Consider the following 18,637-nt stretch of genomic DNA (forward strand, 5'->3'; position numbering starts at 1 on the left):
TGGGTTATATTGCTCATATCATGCATATGGTGTCTTCCAATTCAGCCAGTTATCATATATGTGAATTATGCACCGCCATGGTGCCAGGCATCATATATGTAAATTATATCATGCCATCTTTTTTTTCATTACGTATTCCATTTGTCGACAATCTGTGTATATTGAACTACTCTTCATGTGTACCAGCCATTTGAGCCGGTTAAGGAAAATCTGGAGTGAAAACAAGGTCTTCAGAGCAGGCAATGGTACCTGTTTTAAGCATATATCTCGATGGTTACAGGGAGCTCCTCAGAGGAGGATTCAGAGACAGATGACCAGTCCTATATCCCACCTGAGGTGTATGCTCTAAGTTGCAATGTTTATATTTCTCATATGATGCATATGGTGTCTTGCATTGCTTAGTTTAGACATCATATGCACAATATTGAATTCTATCTGCTTAGTTTAGAGATCATACATGCGAGTACCAGCTGCTTAGTATATGAATCAATTATGTCAATTATATCATGCCATCCTGTATACTTAGACAACATGTATGTGAATTATTTCATCCCAACCTATTTTAGAAAGACATCATATAGTTTTGTCATGTCATCCTGTTTAGGTACTCATCATATGTTGAATTATGCCATTATATCCTGTTAAGTTATCCATCATATATCTGAAATTGTGTCATGCTATCCTGTTTAGTTAGGCATCATATATGTGAAATTGTGTCATGCTGTCCTGTTTGATTAGACAACATATATGTGAATTACCACATCTGTCTATCATACAATGTCTGTACGTTCAATTTCTTTTCTTGTTTATTAGCCATTTGAATTGGAGGGGGTGATGGCAGTATCTAAGGGAGCAAAAACCCGTTCTTCACAAAAGACAGTGCTACTCGTCGATGCAGATAGAACCATGGTTGTACTGGCCCACAAACTAGCCCCACCACACATAATCGAGACTCTTCCAGATTGCACACTTACACCGTTGGGCAGAGAACCAGCTACAACCCATCTAACCGCAACCCCAGCGGATAGTAACCCACTTATAGTTGACAAAGCACCATGTCCACCACAGAGTACCCCCACACAAGCAGTTTGTAAAGCTACTGCAGTGCCCAAAGCACGAAGACCACCACAGCTAACCCAAACTCCACGTTTAAAGCAGAAGAGCAACTGTTCTCAGGTCAGATTCTGTAGCTATGGTCCATACTCCTTTGCTGTTGCATCACTGTATTTACTCATACCAACTACTTTCGAATTTGAAGGATCCAATTGAAACTCCAATGGCGCAACAGGTATGTTTTAAACCTATTTCTTTAACTGGATTGCTGTTCTAACTTCTTGCTCTATGTTGATTTCAGTTTAAGTTGTATAAACAGTTATGTTCTCATGTGATGCACATTACAAGTGCTGCCAATGCTGTGTAGTTTCTCACACTTATATTCTGTCTATGCTGCTGTGTCTTAGAAATATATGAGTTGAACTGTGTCTCTATCTTGATTAGGGAACATAAACTAGAATGGTATGGACAATACAGTGACCATAGTACATAGATATATGTTTGTTTCATGTTGTTATCCTGTCCACCTTACTACTGAACCGGTTTACCAAAATGAGTTTCGTATACTACAAGCTAAACATGTGATGTGTCTGCTTGTTTCTCTTGTAGTATGCAAACAGAATATTGGAGAAGAGCACCCCACTATGCAATGGTAGAGAAAGTAATGCAGATAAGGTTCAAGATAGTGAGACAACCCTGTTGGTATCCAAGAAAGGTGATAAAAACGATCTTGTAGACAGTGAGAAAACCCCACAGTCCTGCGTTGATGTAGTGTTCGAGTTACTGGCCAGTACCGCTGGCACAAGCTCTTCGAACTCGCTGCCTGAATCACTTCGGCTTCTTCAGTCTCAGCTACAAGCTGAAAGGAATCAGTCAGCTGTGCTACGGCAAGAAGCCGAAGGACTGAGGAAGTCCCTGCAGAATTCAGATGCGTACTTTCTTGTGCAACAGCAAGCGCTGGAGGATTTAAGCGCCAAACAAGAGAAAGTTAATAAGCTTGCTAAGCATCTTGCCAGCATTATGGGTACCCAGAATATAGTTTCTTGAACTCTTCTGAAGTGGTTTCAGTTCTGGACTTGTTTTGCTGCGGCGTTTATATGCTGCTTTGTTCCCTATATTTGCACTGGTGGCGAACTTTGATGCCCAGTGAATGTAATATGTGTAATAGCTGTGATAGCCTAGCATAAGTTGCTTGCTTATTTATTTCCTTGTTGTCTTGTTTATTTGTTTGCTTGTTGTCAGTGCAGTTCTTTTTCCGCGGTTTGCTAGTGGCTGCAATAACCTATTTTTTAAAACTAGGCCACAATAACCATGGGCTAATATTTACTGTAGTGACACTGGGCCTCCTACGGGCCGTAGAAACAGTGGGCCTTCTACGGGTCGTAGAAACAGTAGGCCTTCTACGGGCCGTAGAAACAATGGGCCTTCTATGGGTCGTAGAAACAATGGGCCTTCTATGGGTCGTATCATCAATGGGCCTTATACGGGCCGTATGATCGATTGGCCAAACATGGGCCAATAACAGGCCGCATTATGGCCGTAAACGGGCTAGAGTTGGAATCGTCCGTTCATGGGCCGACCATAACGGGCCATCGTTAATAGGCCGTATTTGATGACGCTATGAAAACGGCCCAACGTATTAACGGACCACAAACGGGCCGACTGTAACCACATGCTGAATTTGGCCCATAAGCAGAAAATGACAGTAACGGGCCGTAAGTAAACGAATGCTGGAAATGAGCCCATGAATAAATGGGCTTTGAGAAGGCCGAAAGATAACATGGGCTGGAAACGGCCCAACGGAATAACGGGCCGTTAATGGGTATAAAGTGATACACTGTTCATTACGGGTCAGTTTCACCACGGACCGTTAATGGCTGTAAAGTGGTACACTGTTCATTACGGGCCAGTTTCACCACGGGCCATTAATAGGCCAAGAGTTACATAGGGCCTCATATGGGCCGAAAGACGTCATGGGCCATACATGGGCCAGAAGTGAAAACGGGCTGGAATCATATTGGATGGCCCAGATGACGCTACTGGGCCTAATTCGGATAGGGCGTAACGGGCCTTGGGTTAGCGGGCTGTAAATGGGCTATATGCGAACATGCCGTTAACAGGCTTTCCATGGGTCGGCCCGCCACCTTTTGACCAAGTCAAACGGGCCGGCCTTTTTAAGGAATGGGCCTCTATTGGGCCATGCCACGTGTCGACGTATCATAGGCGCCTTCTGTCCAATGAGTGGATGACATCTGTCCCAACGGTGAGCCGACACGTGTTTCCTCCAGCCAATGATGATTTTACACGTGGAAAATCCCCATTGGTCGGGGCTGTTAACGGGTTATCGGATCCAAAACCGACCCGATAGCTTAACGGCGTTCCGTTACGGTGGATGCCATGTGTCGGTCACCCTTGACGAAAGCACTTCTGTGACACGCGATTTATCGTCATGGAAGTGCACACTTCCGTAATAATAATTTTGGTAATGTCATGGAACACTTCTACGACAGCGCAGGTATGACTATCTTGATTCTGTCATAAAATCGTCATGGATGTACATGCATGACAAAAAACGCGACCTACTGTGACAAACACGTATCATCACGGAAGTGTATTTTTTTTTGTAGTGTGGCCTCATTGTCCTCTGCCGGTGGTGGTGTGCAAGGAGGCCCTGATCTAATGGCAGGAAGCCATAGTTTGCTCCGTCTGGGAGAATCAAGTATGCATCGGCTTGTTCGTCACTTCGGCCCTTCTAACGATGGTGACAACGGTGTTAAATAATGGTTCCTCTGGCTTATTCTCTAGGCCTGGCGGTCCGTGCACCATCGATACAACGCCAAAACGGGTGGACAGGTAGGTATTCATCGTGCATGAGTTTGGCCCTTCTGACAGCAGTGTTTGCTGAAGTCCCCTCCCGCTTTGGCGGTGTGTGCGCCATCAAATCTAGTGACAAGATCGGGTGGATGGGTTTGCCTTTCTCTATGTGTAAGTAGGTGGTTGCTTGGGTCATTCTCAGTTCAATATTGCTTCAAAAGCAACGGGAAAACCTATGAAAGAATTTCCATATTCACCTTGGACATATAAGAGTTCCAAATCAAACATATTTAGAAAGAGGACCCGCCGATTTGGTTTTTTGCTTACTAGGGAGGACACCTACTTTTAATCAAACCAATGTGGTCTTCTTCTTCTTCGAGTCGTGGACTCTCCGGGGTTGACATTGCTTGCACTTCCCGATGGAGATCGGTGACTTCCCGGCTGCCTGTGTGGATACTACACTTTTTTTCGCCAGCAACATCGGTGCGCCATAGGCATGTGTGGGATGAAGAGGATGAAGGATTCCCCAATGACTAGATTGTATTTCCTTCTTATATTAGGTGTTTTATTCTAATGTTATTGTTTGATTAATAGAGAGCTTCGACTCCTTGGAGAAAAGTAAGTTTTTGAAATCTGTAGTTGAAATGGCAAGTGAAGCTTGGCTTTGGGAGTGAAGATTACGCTTTATAGAAAAAAATTAAAATCTTCCTTCCTCAATTTAATTTTTTGAAATCTTTATATTTGGTTGGCCAATACCTTGTCAACATTGGTATTTTGAGAAAAGGAAAGGAGCTGCGTGGTAATTTTGGCGAAACGGACGGTTGTCAAAACCGCTCATGTAGCGGCACACAAATTAGCCGTCATCGCCAATCATCACTTGGTGGGATGAGTGCCTTCGTGACAGGCTCTTGGCTTCCCTCCCGAGTCACATGTGTCGTCCCTTTGTCGTCTTACAAGAACCACGGTGAGATGGGGTAGTGGCGAAGACTCAGTCATCAGTCTCAACCATAGAGACCACCGGTGGTTAATGAGAACGCTCGATAAAGCCCCTCTTTGATAGAGGCAATCCCATCCATGGATGTGAAAAGTATTTGATTGTGTTGTACTAGGTCGAGGCGGTACGAAACTTTTTGTAATCAACACCCATGACAAGATATATGTTTTCCAAACTAGTGTGTAAATCCACATGCTTGGTTATGTTGGTTTTGAACATCATAGGAGGTGAAAATAACTGCCAATGTCAAGATGAATTTGAAATATTTATGCAAACTGTAGATGCAATAAAGGAAAAAATACACAAATTTACATGCCTCTTGCAAGCTAGGGACAAGATTTAAGTAACAAATACAAAGCACATGTGTTTTTTCAATTTAGTGTTAAATGAATAGAAACATTAAAGTCTAATCGACAACAGAAGAACAAGAAACTTATCGAGAACAGACTCTTCGCGGGCATTTCTTGTAACTATTATATATGTTCTTTTGCTTATACCTAAGATAGACCAACATTAACTCTAGAAAAATGTATCAAGATAATTATTAACCATATGTTTTAGAGCTCTCTGCAAACACATATATCTAAGGATATAAATAGATGAAAAAACACTCAAACACATGTATTATCCATCTTAGTGGCATTCATGTAGAGTCATGCTATTTTGTCCTTTCTATTTCACACCACACTTTGGATAAACAAACATGTATTTATAATTCCAATGTTTTAATGAAACATAGTCTAAATTCAATGCAAATGTGTTTGTAGTAATAGATGATAAAGTTGTATCACGAGTAACGACAAACCTAAATATTTTGCATGATATCTATGTGGTTAATTTTCCTAAGTGTAGTAAATGAATTGAAACATGCGTCAAAAAGAGATTTGTCAATCATAAGGTTTTGTGTGATCAATTTAATTTACCACGCAATTCCAATTCAAATATTTAGCATGGTGGTTGTTAAGTATACTATTGTTAATGGCACAAGTTTTCAAAGATAAATAGCTTGGTTTAGTAGGGCAGGCAAGGTCAGTAAACTATTGTTTTCAAAGTTAAATGCTTAACAATCAATTATTTTTAGCTCATAATGACACCTTTCATCGATTGCAACCATCAATAGACATACTTCCAGATCCATGGAACTGCAACTTGAACAGAGGAAAAAAAATCAAAGGACTAAATCAAAAAAGAAAGCGATAGAAATAGGTGGAGGTAATACAAGTCCATGGGGGTTTGTAGGATCTTGGTACCACTTTGGCCCCGCAGACCCCTTGGGGGCGACAAAGTATGAATATGCATCCAGGGTTACACGGAACTGATTGCTAAAACTTATATTCATAGTGTATAAAAGGAGGCAATAAAATTAATTGATGACACCATTGTGCTTCTAGGTTTATGAATCCTCACAAGATATGATCTGGGTTAACCAGACAATACAAATGCACATGCCTACATTGCCAAAAGAAAATACAGGATTAGGTCAATACAACGTTACAACATGCCCTATGACACCTAAGCTCGACGACCACGCCCTCAAGAGGGAAAACAACGAGAAGCATCACCACTGCCGAGCCCGAGACAGACTAGGTTCTTCATCCAGACCCTTGCCATGAAGATGACAACCACAATAACGTCCTCAAGAGGATAACAACACCCACAGACATCGCTTCCATTAGCGCCAAAGCGCGGAGCTTTCACTTGTCAGCTCACCCGTGCCACCATGAGGCACCCAGAACAGTCGTGACGAGCCTAGGCTTACATATTCGGATCTCGGCATCGTCACTATGATGACGGAGAACGTGCCCGAGCTACCCTCTGCTATGCCCCTTGCCGCCCACACGACCAAAAGGCATAGCCACCATCGCCGCTATGGCGCACGCCGGAGGGCCAACCATGCAGACCACCCTTTGGGGCCGCCGCCTCGGCATCCAAAGCCCGAGACACCGCCAACCGCCCACATCACAGTCCACCAACCAAGGTAGATAGAGGAAATGCTCCTTCAACTAGTCCTAGCCCAACATCAGTCACGGAGTTTGGGTCCGCACCTCCATGGTAGGAAGTGCCCACACCTGCATCTTCATCCAGTCCCGGTGGATCCGGGGGACACGACCAGGTGACTGTCGATGGCCACAACATAATTTTCAGGACATATGTCTTCGTCCAATTTGTCTAGCAGTCTCCACGTGTGTTTGTCCTAATTGCACTATGTATATTTAATATAATGTGTGTTTATAAAAAAATACTAAACTATTTATGCTCCGTTTGCAATGCACGAACAATTATTAATAAAGTAAAAACGACATGAGGGCAATTCTAGTATAAATTGCAGCTACATATTGGCACACATATATAAACTAAACATAAATTTGAATGTTCAATGAAATTATGAATATATTTTACAAACCCAATCCAAAGTTTACAAACCGAATTTAAACACACCGAATGGTTCAAATGTAGCAAATAACATTTCATAGAACAACTAGGACTCGCTTAGAACGTTGCCAATGATGTTTAACAAGATCTTGTTGGAGCTGTCAAGATCCTGTTTGTATCATACTCTGGCTCAACCGGAGTCTCGTTGGTGATGTACCGAAAGTTCTCAGGCATATCTCTCTCGTCTTTAATGATCATGTTATGCAATATGATGCAACAAGTCATGATTTGCCATCGAACCTTGGAGTTCCTGGGCCACGAACAATTGCAAATTGTGACCGGCCAAATTGTGATGTGTATGCGGCCAAATTGTGATCCTCTCCTCGGCCGCCGAACATCATCATTGAAAATCATGCCTAAAACGGTGTCAAAGTCATCGTCGTCTTCTTCCTCCTCTTCAGACGACGTCGAGTCCTCCAACGCCATCTCCCTCAACCTCTTCGTCTACAATCAAAACGGTTCGGTTCAATCAAACGGCTCGGTTCAAAGAGAAACAAACAAAAAAACTCACCTAGGCAATTCTTCGAACACTTGGGGTGCGGTGGTGGTGCAAAAGCCGGCCGACGTGGTTTAGTCCGAAGCGGCGAGCGACAGGTGACCTGCAGCGGAGCGCAAGCAAGGTGAGATGCGGTGGCCACTAGAAGAAGAAGAAACTCGAAAGAAAACGGACGAGCCAACAATGGCCAATGCGGCGGTGTTTCACCTTGATTCCGACGACGGCGACAGGGGCTGAACGGGCTGGCTGACGGGCACAACAGTGGCAGAGGGCAAGGGATGGAACGAGTAGCAGCGGGGCCGGCGGGGGACCGGCGGGAGGCGCGCTGGCGAAGATGCAGCAGCCCCGCAGCCGAAGATTTTTACTCGGCCACGTACCGGTGAAGTAAATTTAGGAAAGTTTTTGGGGCTGGAGTAAAAATATACTCCACTAACCGTGAATAGAGGATCGGTTAGAAATGGGCCGAGTCCTAATCTTCATTTCCCGCACGTACCCACCGCTAAATGCACATGCTGAAGCAAGACGCCAAGTGCAAAACTTAGAAGCTACTCACGTCTCCGTGCAGTGAGTGCACCTTCGTACGTGCCAACGCAGGTTACAACTCCCATCATTCGGCCGGTCGGGATAAAGAGCTCGGTTCCTGAATTCTAGTATCTCGTAAACTTTTACAATTTTTCTGCGGAGAAGGCCATCAAAAACATAATAGCATCGTGGTGACGAACAGAGTGTGCTGGATATATGTTTCTGAAACTGGCAGAGTTCAATGCAAGTACGGAGGAGGGATTCAAGAAATCGATGTAGGCAGATCAACTCTTTTTTTATGAGGGTCGGCAGATCAACTTCTTGCTGTTGATGATGACAATCTAACTGGATTGCTATATCCCTAAGAAGAAAGAGGAAAAGGAAGGCACCCACTGTGCCAGTACAAGTCAAGAACCTTGACGCTGAAACAAGATTAAGCATGCAGTTCCAAATTCTCAGTCACAGCAATAATCCGGAGAATGTCCACGTTACCAGCATCAATTAGTACCCAAATGAGACTTGCAATCCAACCAAAACGTACATCCCCAACGCTCGGTCCTTGAGCGATTATAATTCCGACTTTGAAGTTGCATTCTGCTTTCAGAATCCATCGTTCAAGCTATAGCTTGTTTCGACAGAGAGAAACTCCCGGTTGGTTCCGATGCTCGGGCGCGCGGGGGCCGCCAAGAAGGCGAGCAAGTTCGAGGACTCGGACAGCAGCAGCCGCATTTCACGGCCCAGGTATCGATCGACCGCTGCTAACCTGATCTGAATGTGTCTCGTAGTAATGTCATGTTTAACTGCTTCAAGTTTGTGCCCTGACTGATCGAACTTCACTTCAGGGCCATGTCCGAGCTGCCGCACCGGCTCGCCACTCGCGTGCCAACGCGCCCGAGGACGGCGACGGTGGCCGTGGGCGCGGAGGCGAGTGGCGGCGCGCGTCACCGTGGTGCCGGCGTCGGCCGAGGGGCGGCGCCCCGCAGCCCACTGCACGAGGCAAGCATGTTCTCCCGCGCGAACTGATCACTGCATTTAAACCCTGTACGTACAGCTAGACATGACACCTGACTTGATACAACTTTGCAGAAGAAACCCGCAGATGCGATCGCTGGTGGTGGCGGTGGTGCAGGGCCGCGGGCGGCGGAGCTGGAGGCCAAGCTGGGGAGGGCGCACGACCAGCTGGCGGCCATGCGGGAGCAGCTCGCAGCCGCCGAGAAGGCCAGGAAGGACGCGCGCGGCGCCTTCGCCGAGGCCAAGAAGCGGTTCGCCGCGAACGCAAAGAAGAGGGAAGCCGCCGCTCCGGCGCCGGTCGAACAGGATACCAATGTGCGGCCGCCAGAACAGAGGCAGCAGGAAGAGGAGGCAGAAGTTGTCGCGGACGACGTTGCAAATGGTGACGGCGAGGAGAGAAGAGGCATGGTCGACCCCGAGCACAATGAGTCCCGGGTTGAGGAGGTGGCCGAGAAGACGACTGATAATGGCCATGAGGTGAGCAACAGTATTGCCGTCGTTGGAGACGACGGTGGTGGCAACGAGGGAAACCCGGAGGCCGACCAGCTGTGGAGCAAGCTTGTGGCGAAAGACAGGGAGGTGTACGAGCTGAGGGCGAAGCTGATGCTGAAGGACATGGAGGTCGACGAGCTGAGATTGGAGCTGACGGCGAAGGACGCGAACATCGGCATGCTGACGGCAGAGCTGGTCGCAAAGGATGCCGAGTTCGCCGCTCTCAGAGCCGAGAACGCCGAGCTCACGAAGACGGCCTCCGACGCCGCCGATGCCGGCAGGAAGACGACGGCCGCGAAGGCGAGGGAAGCCGAGCGCGCGCTGATGGACAGCGCGGCGCGGGAGTCCCGGCTAGCCGAGCGACTGAGGGAGTCGGAGCGTGCGCGGGAGGCGCTGGAGGCCGAGGCGCGCCGCATCCGCGTCCAGAGCGAGCAGTGGCGCAAGGCGGCCGAGGAGGCCGCGGCGGTGCTCGGCGGCGCGGGTCACCACGTTGGCGCGGAGGAGACGGACGAGGACAAGCAGCGGGACGCGGGAGACGGGGGCTCCGGTGGGAAGAGGAAGCCGGCCGGCGGCGCCGTGCGGCTGCTCGCCGACCTGTGGAAGAAGAGGGCGTCCAAGTGATCGGAAAGTACGTGCCGGGCGCGGTCGATCGTGCCGCACTGCGCGCGCGCGCGCATGGGAATTTGCTGATGCGCTCGATCGATCGGGTGCCTCTCCAGCTGTAACTAGATAACGTGCACGTAGTACGTGTTTGTTTACCGTTCACAGTTTTCTTTAGATGATTTATTACTGTTGTTTTTTGTTGCGTGTTCGCTGTACCGTGCCACTATTATTCCGAGCCGCGAGACGCTGATTTACGAGAGGAGGAACGAACACTGTCTTGCTGAATTCGTGGTGATGAACACCAGAGCATTACCTGCTAAATTACTGCACTCTTTGTGCTTGATGTCTCCTATGCCCGATCCGGAGACTTAACCAAGTCCCGGTCAGGTGACCCAACATATACCTCGCAAAAAAAAAGTGACACAACATATAAAAGAAAGGAATAAAAATCAAAAGAAAATTTTACATGAATCTTCATGTAAGATCTAACAGATTTAGCATCTAGTACGACTTCGTTAAGTCTCAATGGATTGAGATTTAGCAACCCCGGTTGGAGGTAGGCCTGTTGCCTACAAAACTGGCACAAACATGCTGGACGCACTTTATAAGTTTGTAGAGGTTGTTGGGACTGTGCACAAACACTGTGTCGTCAAACTGCAAGCTTCGTAATCTTTATTTTGTTATTCTTTTACATTTATTTGAAATGTATGGTGCTAATTTTGACCATTAAAAAATCAAACACTAAAAATGCTATGAAACAACAAGTTCTGAAAATGGGCGGCGAAATTCGCCGGATTGATGTATTATTTGCGACTAAAAAAGTCAAGTAACAGACATTTGCATAGCTAATAAAGACAGAATGTAGCTACTCAAGATTATTAGGTACTAATGGTGTTCAGTCGCCGTCTAGTCCTTGTACTGGTCGAAGGAGAGGAGCGCATCGTTGACCCCGCCGTAGGAGTCGAACGGCTCGCTAGCGGCTCAACGACACTAGATCTCCGGCTTAGCACTCGACCTCCTCAAGGGAGCAAGGAGTGACAAGCTAGAGTTGCTATTGCTGCTCGTCCATCCTGTCTAGGGGGGCAGCGAAGCGCCGGTAGCACCCCTCCTCTTGGACGTGGCGGTCCTCCGCTTTGCGGGCGGAGAGCTAAAGCACAAGCCGATTGGGTTCCTGGGCTTTGGACAGGTCTGGGACGGCGACATGGATGAGGATAGGGAGGACGAGGCGAGGGGGGTGATGGCATCCTCTTCGTCGTCGTAGCACTAGTAGAAAAAGGGCCTTTAGTCCCGGTTCTGGAACCGGGACTAAAGGGTCGTTACTAAAGCCTCCCCCTTTAGTCACGTTTCTTACACGAACCGGGACTAAAGGCCCTTCACGTGGCCGCTGCCTGGAGGTCCACCTTTAGTCCGGTACTAAAGAAATTTTATGATTATTTTTTTGAAAAAAAATTTCCAATTTTTTTTGATTTTCAAATTTTTGAATTATTTTAACCTCTAATCTCTAATCACCCCTCATCACTGCTCAATTTAAACTCTAATCTCTAATCACCCCTCATCATTTCAAATCAGCTAACTTCCCGGACGGTCACCCATCCTCTCACTACTCCAGCCTGAACACGCTTAACTTCCGGGTTCTATTCTCCCTCGTTTCCAAGTCTGCACTTGTTGTTTTCCTGACAATAGTAAGATGTCAATCCTATTAACCCTCAGGAATTTAGCTTGAGCATGAAGTCACATATTTCACTGTTTGAGTTTGAAACTATTGTTCTAAAAAACAATTATTATTTAGTAACACTAATGTTTCTTGAATAAGTAGTTTGACCATAGTTTGACCACAGTTTGACCATAGTTTGACCAGATTTGACCAAAATTCAAAAAAACTGAAATAATTATTTAGTAACACTAATATTTCTTGAATAATTAGTTTGACCATTGTTTGACCACAGTTTGACCAGATTTGACCAAAATTCAAAAAAACTGAAATAATTATTTAGTAACACTAATATTCTTGAATAATTAGTTTGACCATTGTTTGACCACAGTTTGACCAGATTTGACCAAAATTCAAAAAAACTGAAATAATTATTTAGTAACACTAATATTCTTGAATAATTATTCTTCTTGAATAAGTAGTTTGACCATAGTTTGACCAGATTTAACAAAAATTCAAAAAAAACTGAAATTTGAGCATAACTTTTTTCCTTTCAGAATTTGAGGATTCTAAAAATTTGCAAACAGGCCGTATGCAAAAGTTATAGCCGTTTTACATTTTCCCTACACTTTTTGCAAAACATGTCCAAATTTAAGTTTTAAATTTTCCTAACTAGTACATGTAGTAACATAACTACATCTGGAAGGATTTTATTTTTTGAAGTTTTTACCATTTTCTTTTGCTTTTTACAAAACTGAAAAGGCGATCAGGGAGGGTAGAGTTTGAAAATGGGACCTTTAGTACCGGTTCGTGCCATGAACCGGTACTAATGCCTCAAACCCCATTAGTACCGGTTGGTGGCTCGAACCGGGACTAAAGGTCTAACCTTTAGTACCGGTTGGTGCCACGAACCGGTACTAATGGGCATCGCACCCTTTAGTCCCGGTTCGTGGCACCAACCGGGACTAAAGGTCCCATTTGAACCGGGACTAATGCATGTACGGTGCCCTAGCCGCTTGAACCGGGACTAATGCTCACATTAGTCCCGGTTCGTAATGCAACCGGGATTAATGCTCTTTTCTGGCCGAACCAAAGCCTTGTTTTCTACTAGTGTAGGAGTCATACCAGGCGTTCACGGGGTGGGTGGGATGGGACATCAACGACAATGATGGTGTCCTTGCTTATTCAAATTCTGGTCATGCTGGAGATCTTGATGAGAGGCGTTCCCGCACCAGCTATGTGTTTCAACTTTGTGGGTCTTGTGTTAGTTGGAGGGCAACATTGCAGACTATATGTGCTTCTCATCTGGAGAAGCTCAATTTGTGTCATTAAGAGGCGATGAATGAAGAATTTTTTATGCATGGTTTTCTTGATCATTTGGGCATTGAGTAAGTAGATTGTGTTGTGTTTTGTGATAGTCAAAGTGGGATTCAGATGATTTTTCTTACCAAAGAACCAAGCGTATTGATGCGTGCAACTTCTTCATTAGTCTACACGTGAGAAAGAAGACCTTGTACCTGGAGATTGAAATAAAAAGATAAATCAACAGAAATGCATGTTGTGGAACACTAGTGGCGGTGGGTTTTTTCTTTCTTGATATTTTCACTTCGAGATGAATCATTTGGAGATTGTACTTTTGGCATCAAGTTGATGCCTTTAATGGATGGTTCAATTATCGTCCAGGTAGAGAATTGTGATATACGCAGCTCTTATCACACGAATCTAGAAACACAGTGACTAGGTTACTGCACATGAAAGTTAGCCTGAAACTTAGATGTGTGAGATTGTCAGCGAGTTGAGGGGGCTCTTTGTGAAATTAATCTATATATTACTCCTCCCCAACCCGAGAATAGTGACGAGAGTTAACCTTATATGGTATTGAGAGAGTTCTAGAGTAGGGAGAGAAATGAGGCCACTTGATCTACAATCCACCCAAATCCGAGTGCCAAAGTTGAGGACTTTGAGCCTTCCTGCTTGTTGGCTTCCATCTTATACATGCTTCATCTCTATAGTAAAAGATTGCTCATTGCGCTAGTGGTTTTTCCCCGCAAGGTTTTTCATGTAAATCCTTATGTCTCTCATTGGGGTTTGGTGTTTCTTTTGTCATATTTGTTGCGGCTCAAATGCTTGCTTACTATTGGTACCTATTGGTCAGATTTGGTACGGTTTGACATTGTGTTGGCATTGGTTCTTTAAATAATTCCCCAAATAGTTTGCATATTTTAGTTTTTGAGATAATATGGGCGCCGGTGGTGTTGAGGAGAAAAGATACAGACTCATAAGACGGAGTGAACCCCACTTCACAGTTGTGAGGCATGCCGTATGGAGTTTGTCCTTTCAATGCAAACTGCACAAATAAATTTTGGACGATTTTTTTTACTGAAGTATGTAGATGTAGATGATACTCAAACGTATCATTATGACTAAATTTTGGATAGCGATGTAAAAGTTCGCTCATTGCAATCCAATTGGATTCAGTCTTGTTCAGTTGACCTTGTTCATTCAAAAACATTTGCATGTAACACCACAGCTTTAGTTTATGAGGGGATTAATTACTACTATCTAAACTAAATTCACGTCATTTATTTTGGGATGAAGGGAGTAAGAGCAACTCTAGCAAACCCCGCAAAACGCCCGGCCCGTAAAAATTCCGGCGAGTATGCGGGCTCGGGCCAATTTTCCGGCCAGAACAGAGCCCACATACTCGACTGGCATGCAAAAAAATTTGCCGCGGCCCGCAAACCGCACGCCCCGAGCACTATAAGTGCGGTTCCGCGACCCTTTTGCGGGTCCAAACCCTATCCCCTCGCCGCCGCGAGCCACCCGATTCCCCTTTCCCCTCTCCCAATTTCTCGCCGCCGGCGACCCTCCGCCCCGCCTCCAGCCGCCAAGTGGGGGCGAATGTGGAGCTCCGGACGCGGCTCCGGCAGCAGATCCGGCCGTGAGAGGGACCCGGAGCGCGAGCGGCGCGTCCAGTCCGACGACGCGAGGAAGCGCGGCGCCCGGAGGTGGACCAACCACGGGTTGTCGCCGCCGGCGAGCTTCGACCGCCGCGAGATGGAGGAGTACGACCGCCGGCGCGCATCCTTCTCCTCCGCGAGGTCTTCCTACGCCGGATCCTCTTCCTCCTCCGCCGCGGGCTTCCTCCTCGTGAAGAGGGAGTGGTCAGACGATGAGGAGGTGCCGGAGCCGCCGGCGCCGTTCCCCTTCGTGTCGTTGAAGGAGGAGCCCGCTCCGCTCGGCCACCGCGGAGTCGTCGGGCCCGAGGACTACGTCGCGGACTTCGACGCCGTCGCCGCCCCGAGGAGCTCGAAGCCCTCGAGTGGTGGCAGGCGGTCGCCGACAACGTCGCCGCAACGAGAAGGCTGACGAGTGGCGCCGCATCCGCGCGGAGCAGGCGGAGAAGTACGTCGATCTGTGCATCTCCGGCGAGGAGGATTGAGCGTCCGGCTCCTCCACGGCGTCATCCAGTTTGCCGCAACCTCGCCGCCGTCAGATCCGACCCCCTAGTACTAGTTTAACGTAGTATGTAGTATAGCTATGCTTGTAGTTTGTTGATCATGTAATGAACTATGTAGTATGTGATGAACTATGTTTGTGCAATTTCTCCCGCGAAAGTATTTTTTCAAATTATGCAGGTTTAGATACGGGTTCTGCTCGACCGCGCATGTTTTTGACCCGCAAACGCGATCTTCGTCAAACCGCAAACGCGTTTTGCGGGTCGTATTTTTGCGGGGTCTGCTAAAGTTGCTCTAAGGGGGTCGATCCATCCGAGTACCTGCTTTTATACTATAGCTTCATTATTCCTCTCTTCTTTAAAAAAATGTTTAATACTCCCTCCGTCCGAAATTACTTGTTATAAAGTAGATAGAAATTGATGTATTTAGAACTAAAATGCGTATAGAAACATCCATCTCTGCTACAAGTAATTTCGGATGGAGGTAGTACAGTGTAGCACTCCACACTGAAACACGTGTTTACATTGAGAAAGGCAGGGCCGTTCCAAGAACAAGGGGCTTGTGCATCGTACATTCAGGTAAGAATAAGATGCATTAGTAGCTGATGGAGGCCCTTGATGCATGTTCTACCGACTGGTTCTTCTACACGTAGCTCATTTCAGTTTTTGTTTTCACTTTGGAAATCATATGCCATAGCACCTCTCCACTGCACGTTCAGAAGACAAGAGTGATGGTACTCACAAGTCACACGGCGACCTTCTAGATTGGGCGGCCACGGATGATTTATGTAGAGCCTTCTCTCATGAGTTTTGCCTCCCGGCTTGTTGTTCAGTACGCAGCTGCTTTATACAAGAGCAGGCCTTGCTTAATTGCACTTCACAGCCATTGTCACAACGCAAACAATCTCCCTAAATCACAGTGCAGCAGCCTCTGGTTCGTCTCAGTTCAGTTCGCCTGACATGCCCAGCAGCAAAGCGAGCCCGGGCGCCCGCGGGCCATGGAGCGACGGCGAGACGTCGGCTCTCGTGGACGCCTGGGGCCCGCTGTACCTCCGCCGCGACCCAGACCCCCTCGGCGTGGAGGACTGGCGCGTCGTGTGCAGCGCCGTCAACGCCCAGCGCGCCGCCGAAGGTTGCCGCTTCAACCGCACCCTCGTCCAGTGCCAGAAGCGCGTCTACACTCTCAAGGACCAGTACATGAAGGAGCTCGCCAAGGGGCGGCCGGCGTCGGGGTGGCGCCACTTCGCCCGGCTCCGGGCCTTCCTGGCCGCCTCGCCTCCTGGCTTCGTTGGCAAGAGGCCGGCGGCATCCGTCAAGAAGGAGAAGGCCGCCAAGACGCCGACGGCATCGTCCTTCAAGAAGGAGAAGGCCGCCAAGACGCCGACGGCATCGTCCTTCAAGAAGGAGAAGGCCGCCAAGACGCCGACGGCATCGTCCTTCAAGAAGGAGAAGGCCGCCAAGACGCCGACGGCATCGTCCGTCAAGGAGGAGGAGGAGGTGCAGGAGGCGAGCCCCGGCTTCCTGGCAACGATGCCGGCGACCGTCAAGAATGAGGAGGTGGTCGGCTGTGGTTGTGAGTTGGTTGGGAGAGCGAGGTGTTGTCCGGGGGCGGTGGTGACGAAGCTTGCGGGGGTGTATGAACGCGTGCAGATGAGGAGGCTCAACGTCGAGGAGAAGAGGATGGAGAAGATCTCATGTTGCAGCCTGGGACACAAGAAGATGAAGATCGAGAATCCGGAGGAAACTGACGGCAACTAACTTTTCTCATGGTAAAAATAAAATAAAAAAGATCGCTCTCCTCTCTTTTTTTTTGCGGGGCAAAAAAAAGATCGCTCTCCTCTCTTTTTTTTTTTGCGGGGCAAAAAAAAAAGATCGCTCTCCTCTCTCTTTAGAATTACAGGGTTGCTAAATCTTAGTGGTGCTATGTTCGTGAAATCTTACGTGCAGATCACTGCAAAAATTTTCTTTTATTTTTTTCCTTTTTATATGTTGTAACACTTGACTGAAAATTTGGTTAAATCTAAGTTAATTAAGACTTGGTTAAATTCCAGTCAACTGAGATGGCCGCTCTGACCTCGTAATCGTAAGTAAAAACATGCAACCACTGCGAGTCTGCGACGACCGATATACTTGTTCCTTTTCTTCTTTCTTCTTCTTATTAAGTTTTGTTTCTATTTTGCAGACGCAGCCACGCAGGGGTTTGATGCATGCATTGTTTGCTGAAATATCCAGAGCAGTGTTTTTTTTTTCTATTTTGCGAAATCCGGAGTAGTGTTGCTATACTCTATCTTGTTCTATCTCTCTAAAAAAAGTGTACCTTGTTCTACACTTAATTTAATTATTACTGGGACTGTGATTGTACTACCATCTATGTGACCGACCCCTAAATTATAGATTTTGATGGGATAAATTAATCAGATTTACTAATTCTCATCTAGATGAGAATTAGTTAAGTATTTGCACATTCATGTGTTGTGCCGCGGCCCATTGCTCGCTGGCATGCTCTTTGTCAGTTTTATTTATTTGAGCGTTAGGTTATTGACCCATTGACCAATTTGACCATTGGATTTTTTAAGAAAGTTCATGGCGATGAAAAAGGTTCGTAGATTTGGAAAAAGTTCACAAATTCTAGAATTTTTGAAATCATGAATTTGAACTTTAAAAAACATGAATTCAAAACAGTTCGTGAATTGAAAAAAAATCACACTTCTAAAGAAAGTTCACTAGTCTGAAAAAGTTCATGAAGTTAAAAATATTTCGTGCATCTGAAAAAAAAGGTTCACTAATATGAAAAAGTTAATTAATTTTGGAAAAAGTTCGCATATTTGAGAAAAATGTTTATGAATTTATGAAATTTCATGAATTTGAAAGAAAAAAAATCATGATTTGGAAAAAAAAGGTAAACGGAAAGAAGAAAAATGTAAGAAAAACCGGTCAAACAAACACATAAAACCAGCAGGAAAAAAACGACTGAAAGCTACCCGAAGCTTCCCAAAACCATAAAAGAAAAAACGGGAGTCAGCTTGCCCGCTCGAGCTTCACAGTTCACGCGTAATGCTTTGTAGGGCCCGGCCCATCAATATAACGGGCGCCAAATAGGAAATGCGGCCA

General features: G+C 46.3%; 2 protein-coding genes and 1 long non-coding RNA gene across 3 annotated transcripts; 2 read left to right on the forward strand and 1 right to left on the reverse strand.

Moving 5' to 3' along the window:
* Nucleotides 1-7,435: 7,435 nt before the first annotated feature.
* LOC123172811 (uncharacterized) lies at nucleotides 7,436-8,203 on the reverse strand. Its single transcript, XR_006485723.1, has 3 exons — nucleotides 7,998-8,203; nucleotides 7,806-7,893; nucleotides 7,436-7,738 (listed from the first exon to the last, which is right to left on the reverse strand). It is a non-coding gene; the product is annotated as an uncharacterized lncRNA (long non-coding RNA).
* Nucleotides 8,204-8,924: 721 nt separating this feature from the next.
* LOC123172816 (interactor of constitutive active ROPs 1-like) lies at nucleotides 8,925-10,669 on the forward strand. The gene is made up of 2 exons (XM_044589722.1): nucleotides 8,925-9,053; nucleotides 9,155-10,669. The coding sequence occupies exon 2, from the start codon at nucleotides 9,501-9,503 to the stop codon at nucleotides 10,434-10,436; it is 936 nt and encodes a 311-aa protein (XP_044445657.1). The 5' UTR covers nucleotides 8,925-9,053; nucleotides 9,155-9,500; the 3' UTR covers nucleotides 10,437-10,669.
* A 5,740-nt stretch (nucleotides 10,670-16,409) lies between these two features.
* Nucleotides 16,410-17,898, forward strand: LOC123172825 (trihelix transcription factor ASIL1). The gene is made up of 2 exons (XM_044589732.1): nucleotides 16,410-17,295; nucleotides 17,709-17,898. Exon 1 carries the CDS (start codon nucleotides 16,487-16,489, stop codon nucleotides 17,282-17,284), a length of 798 nt encoding a protein of 265 aa, XP_044445667.1. The 5' UTR covers nucleotides 16,410-16,486; the 3' UTR covers nucleotides 17,285-17,295; nucleotides 17,709-17,898.
* Nucleotides 17,899-18,637: the final 739 nt, after the last annotated feature.

The sequence above is a fragment of the Triticum aestivum genome, chromosome 1D (genome assembly GCF_018294505.1).
Source record: "Triticum aestivum cultivar Chinese Spring chromosome 1D, IWGSC CS RefSeq v2.1, whole genome shotgun sequence".
Classification (NCBI taxonomy): Eukaryota; Viridiplantae; Streptophyta; class Magnoliopsida; order Poales; family Poaceae; genus Triticum; species Triticum aestivum.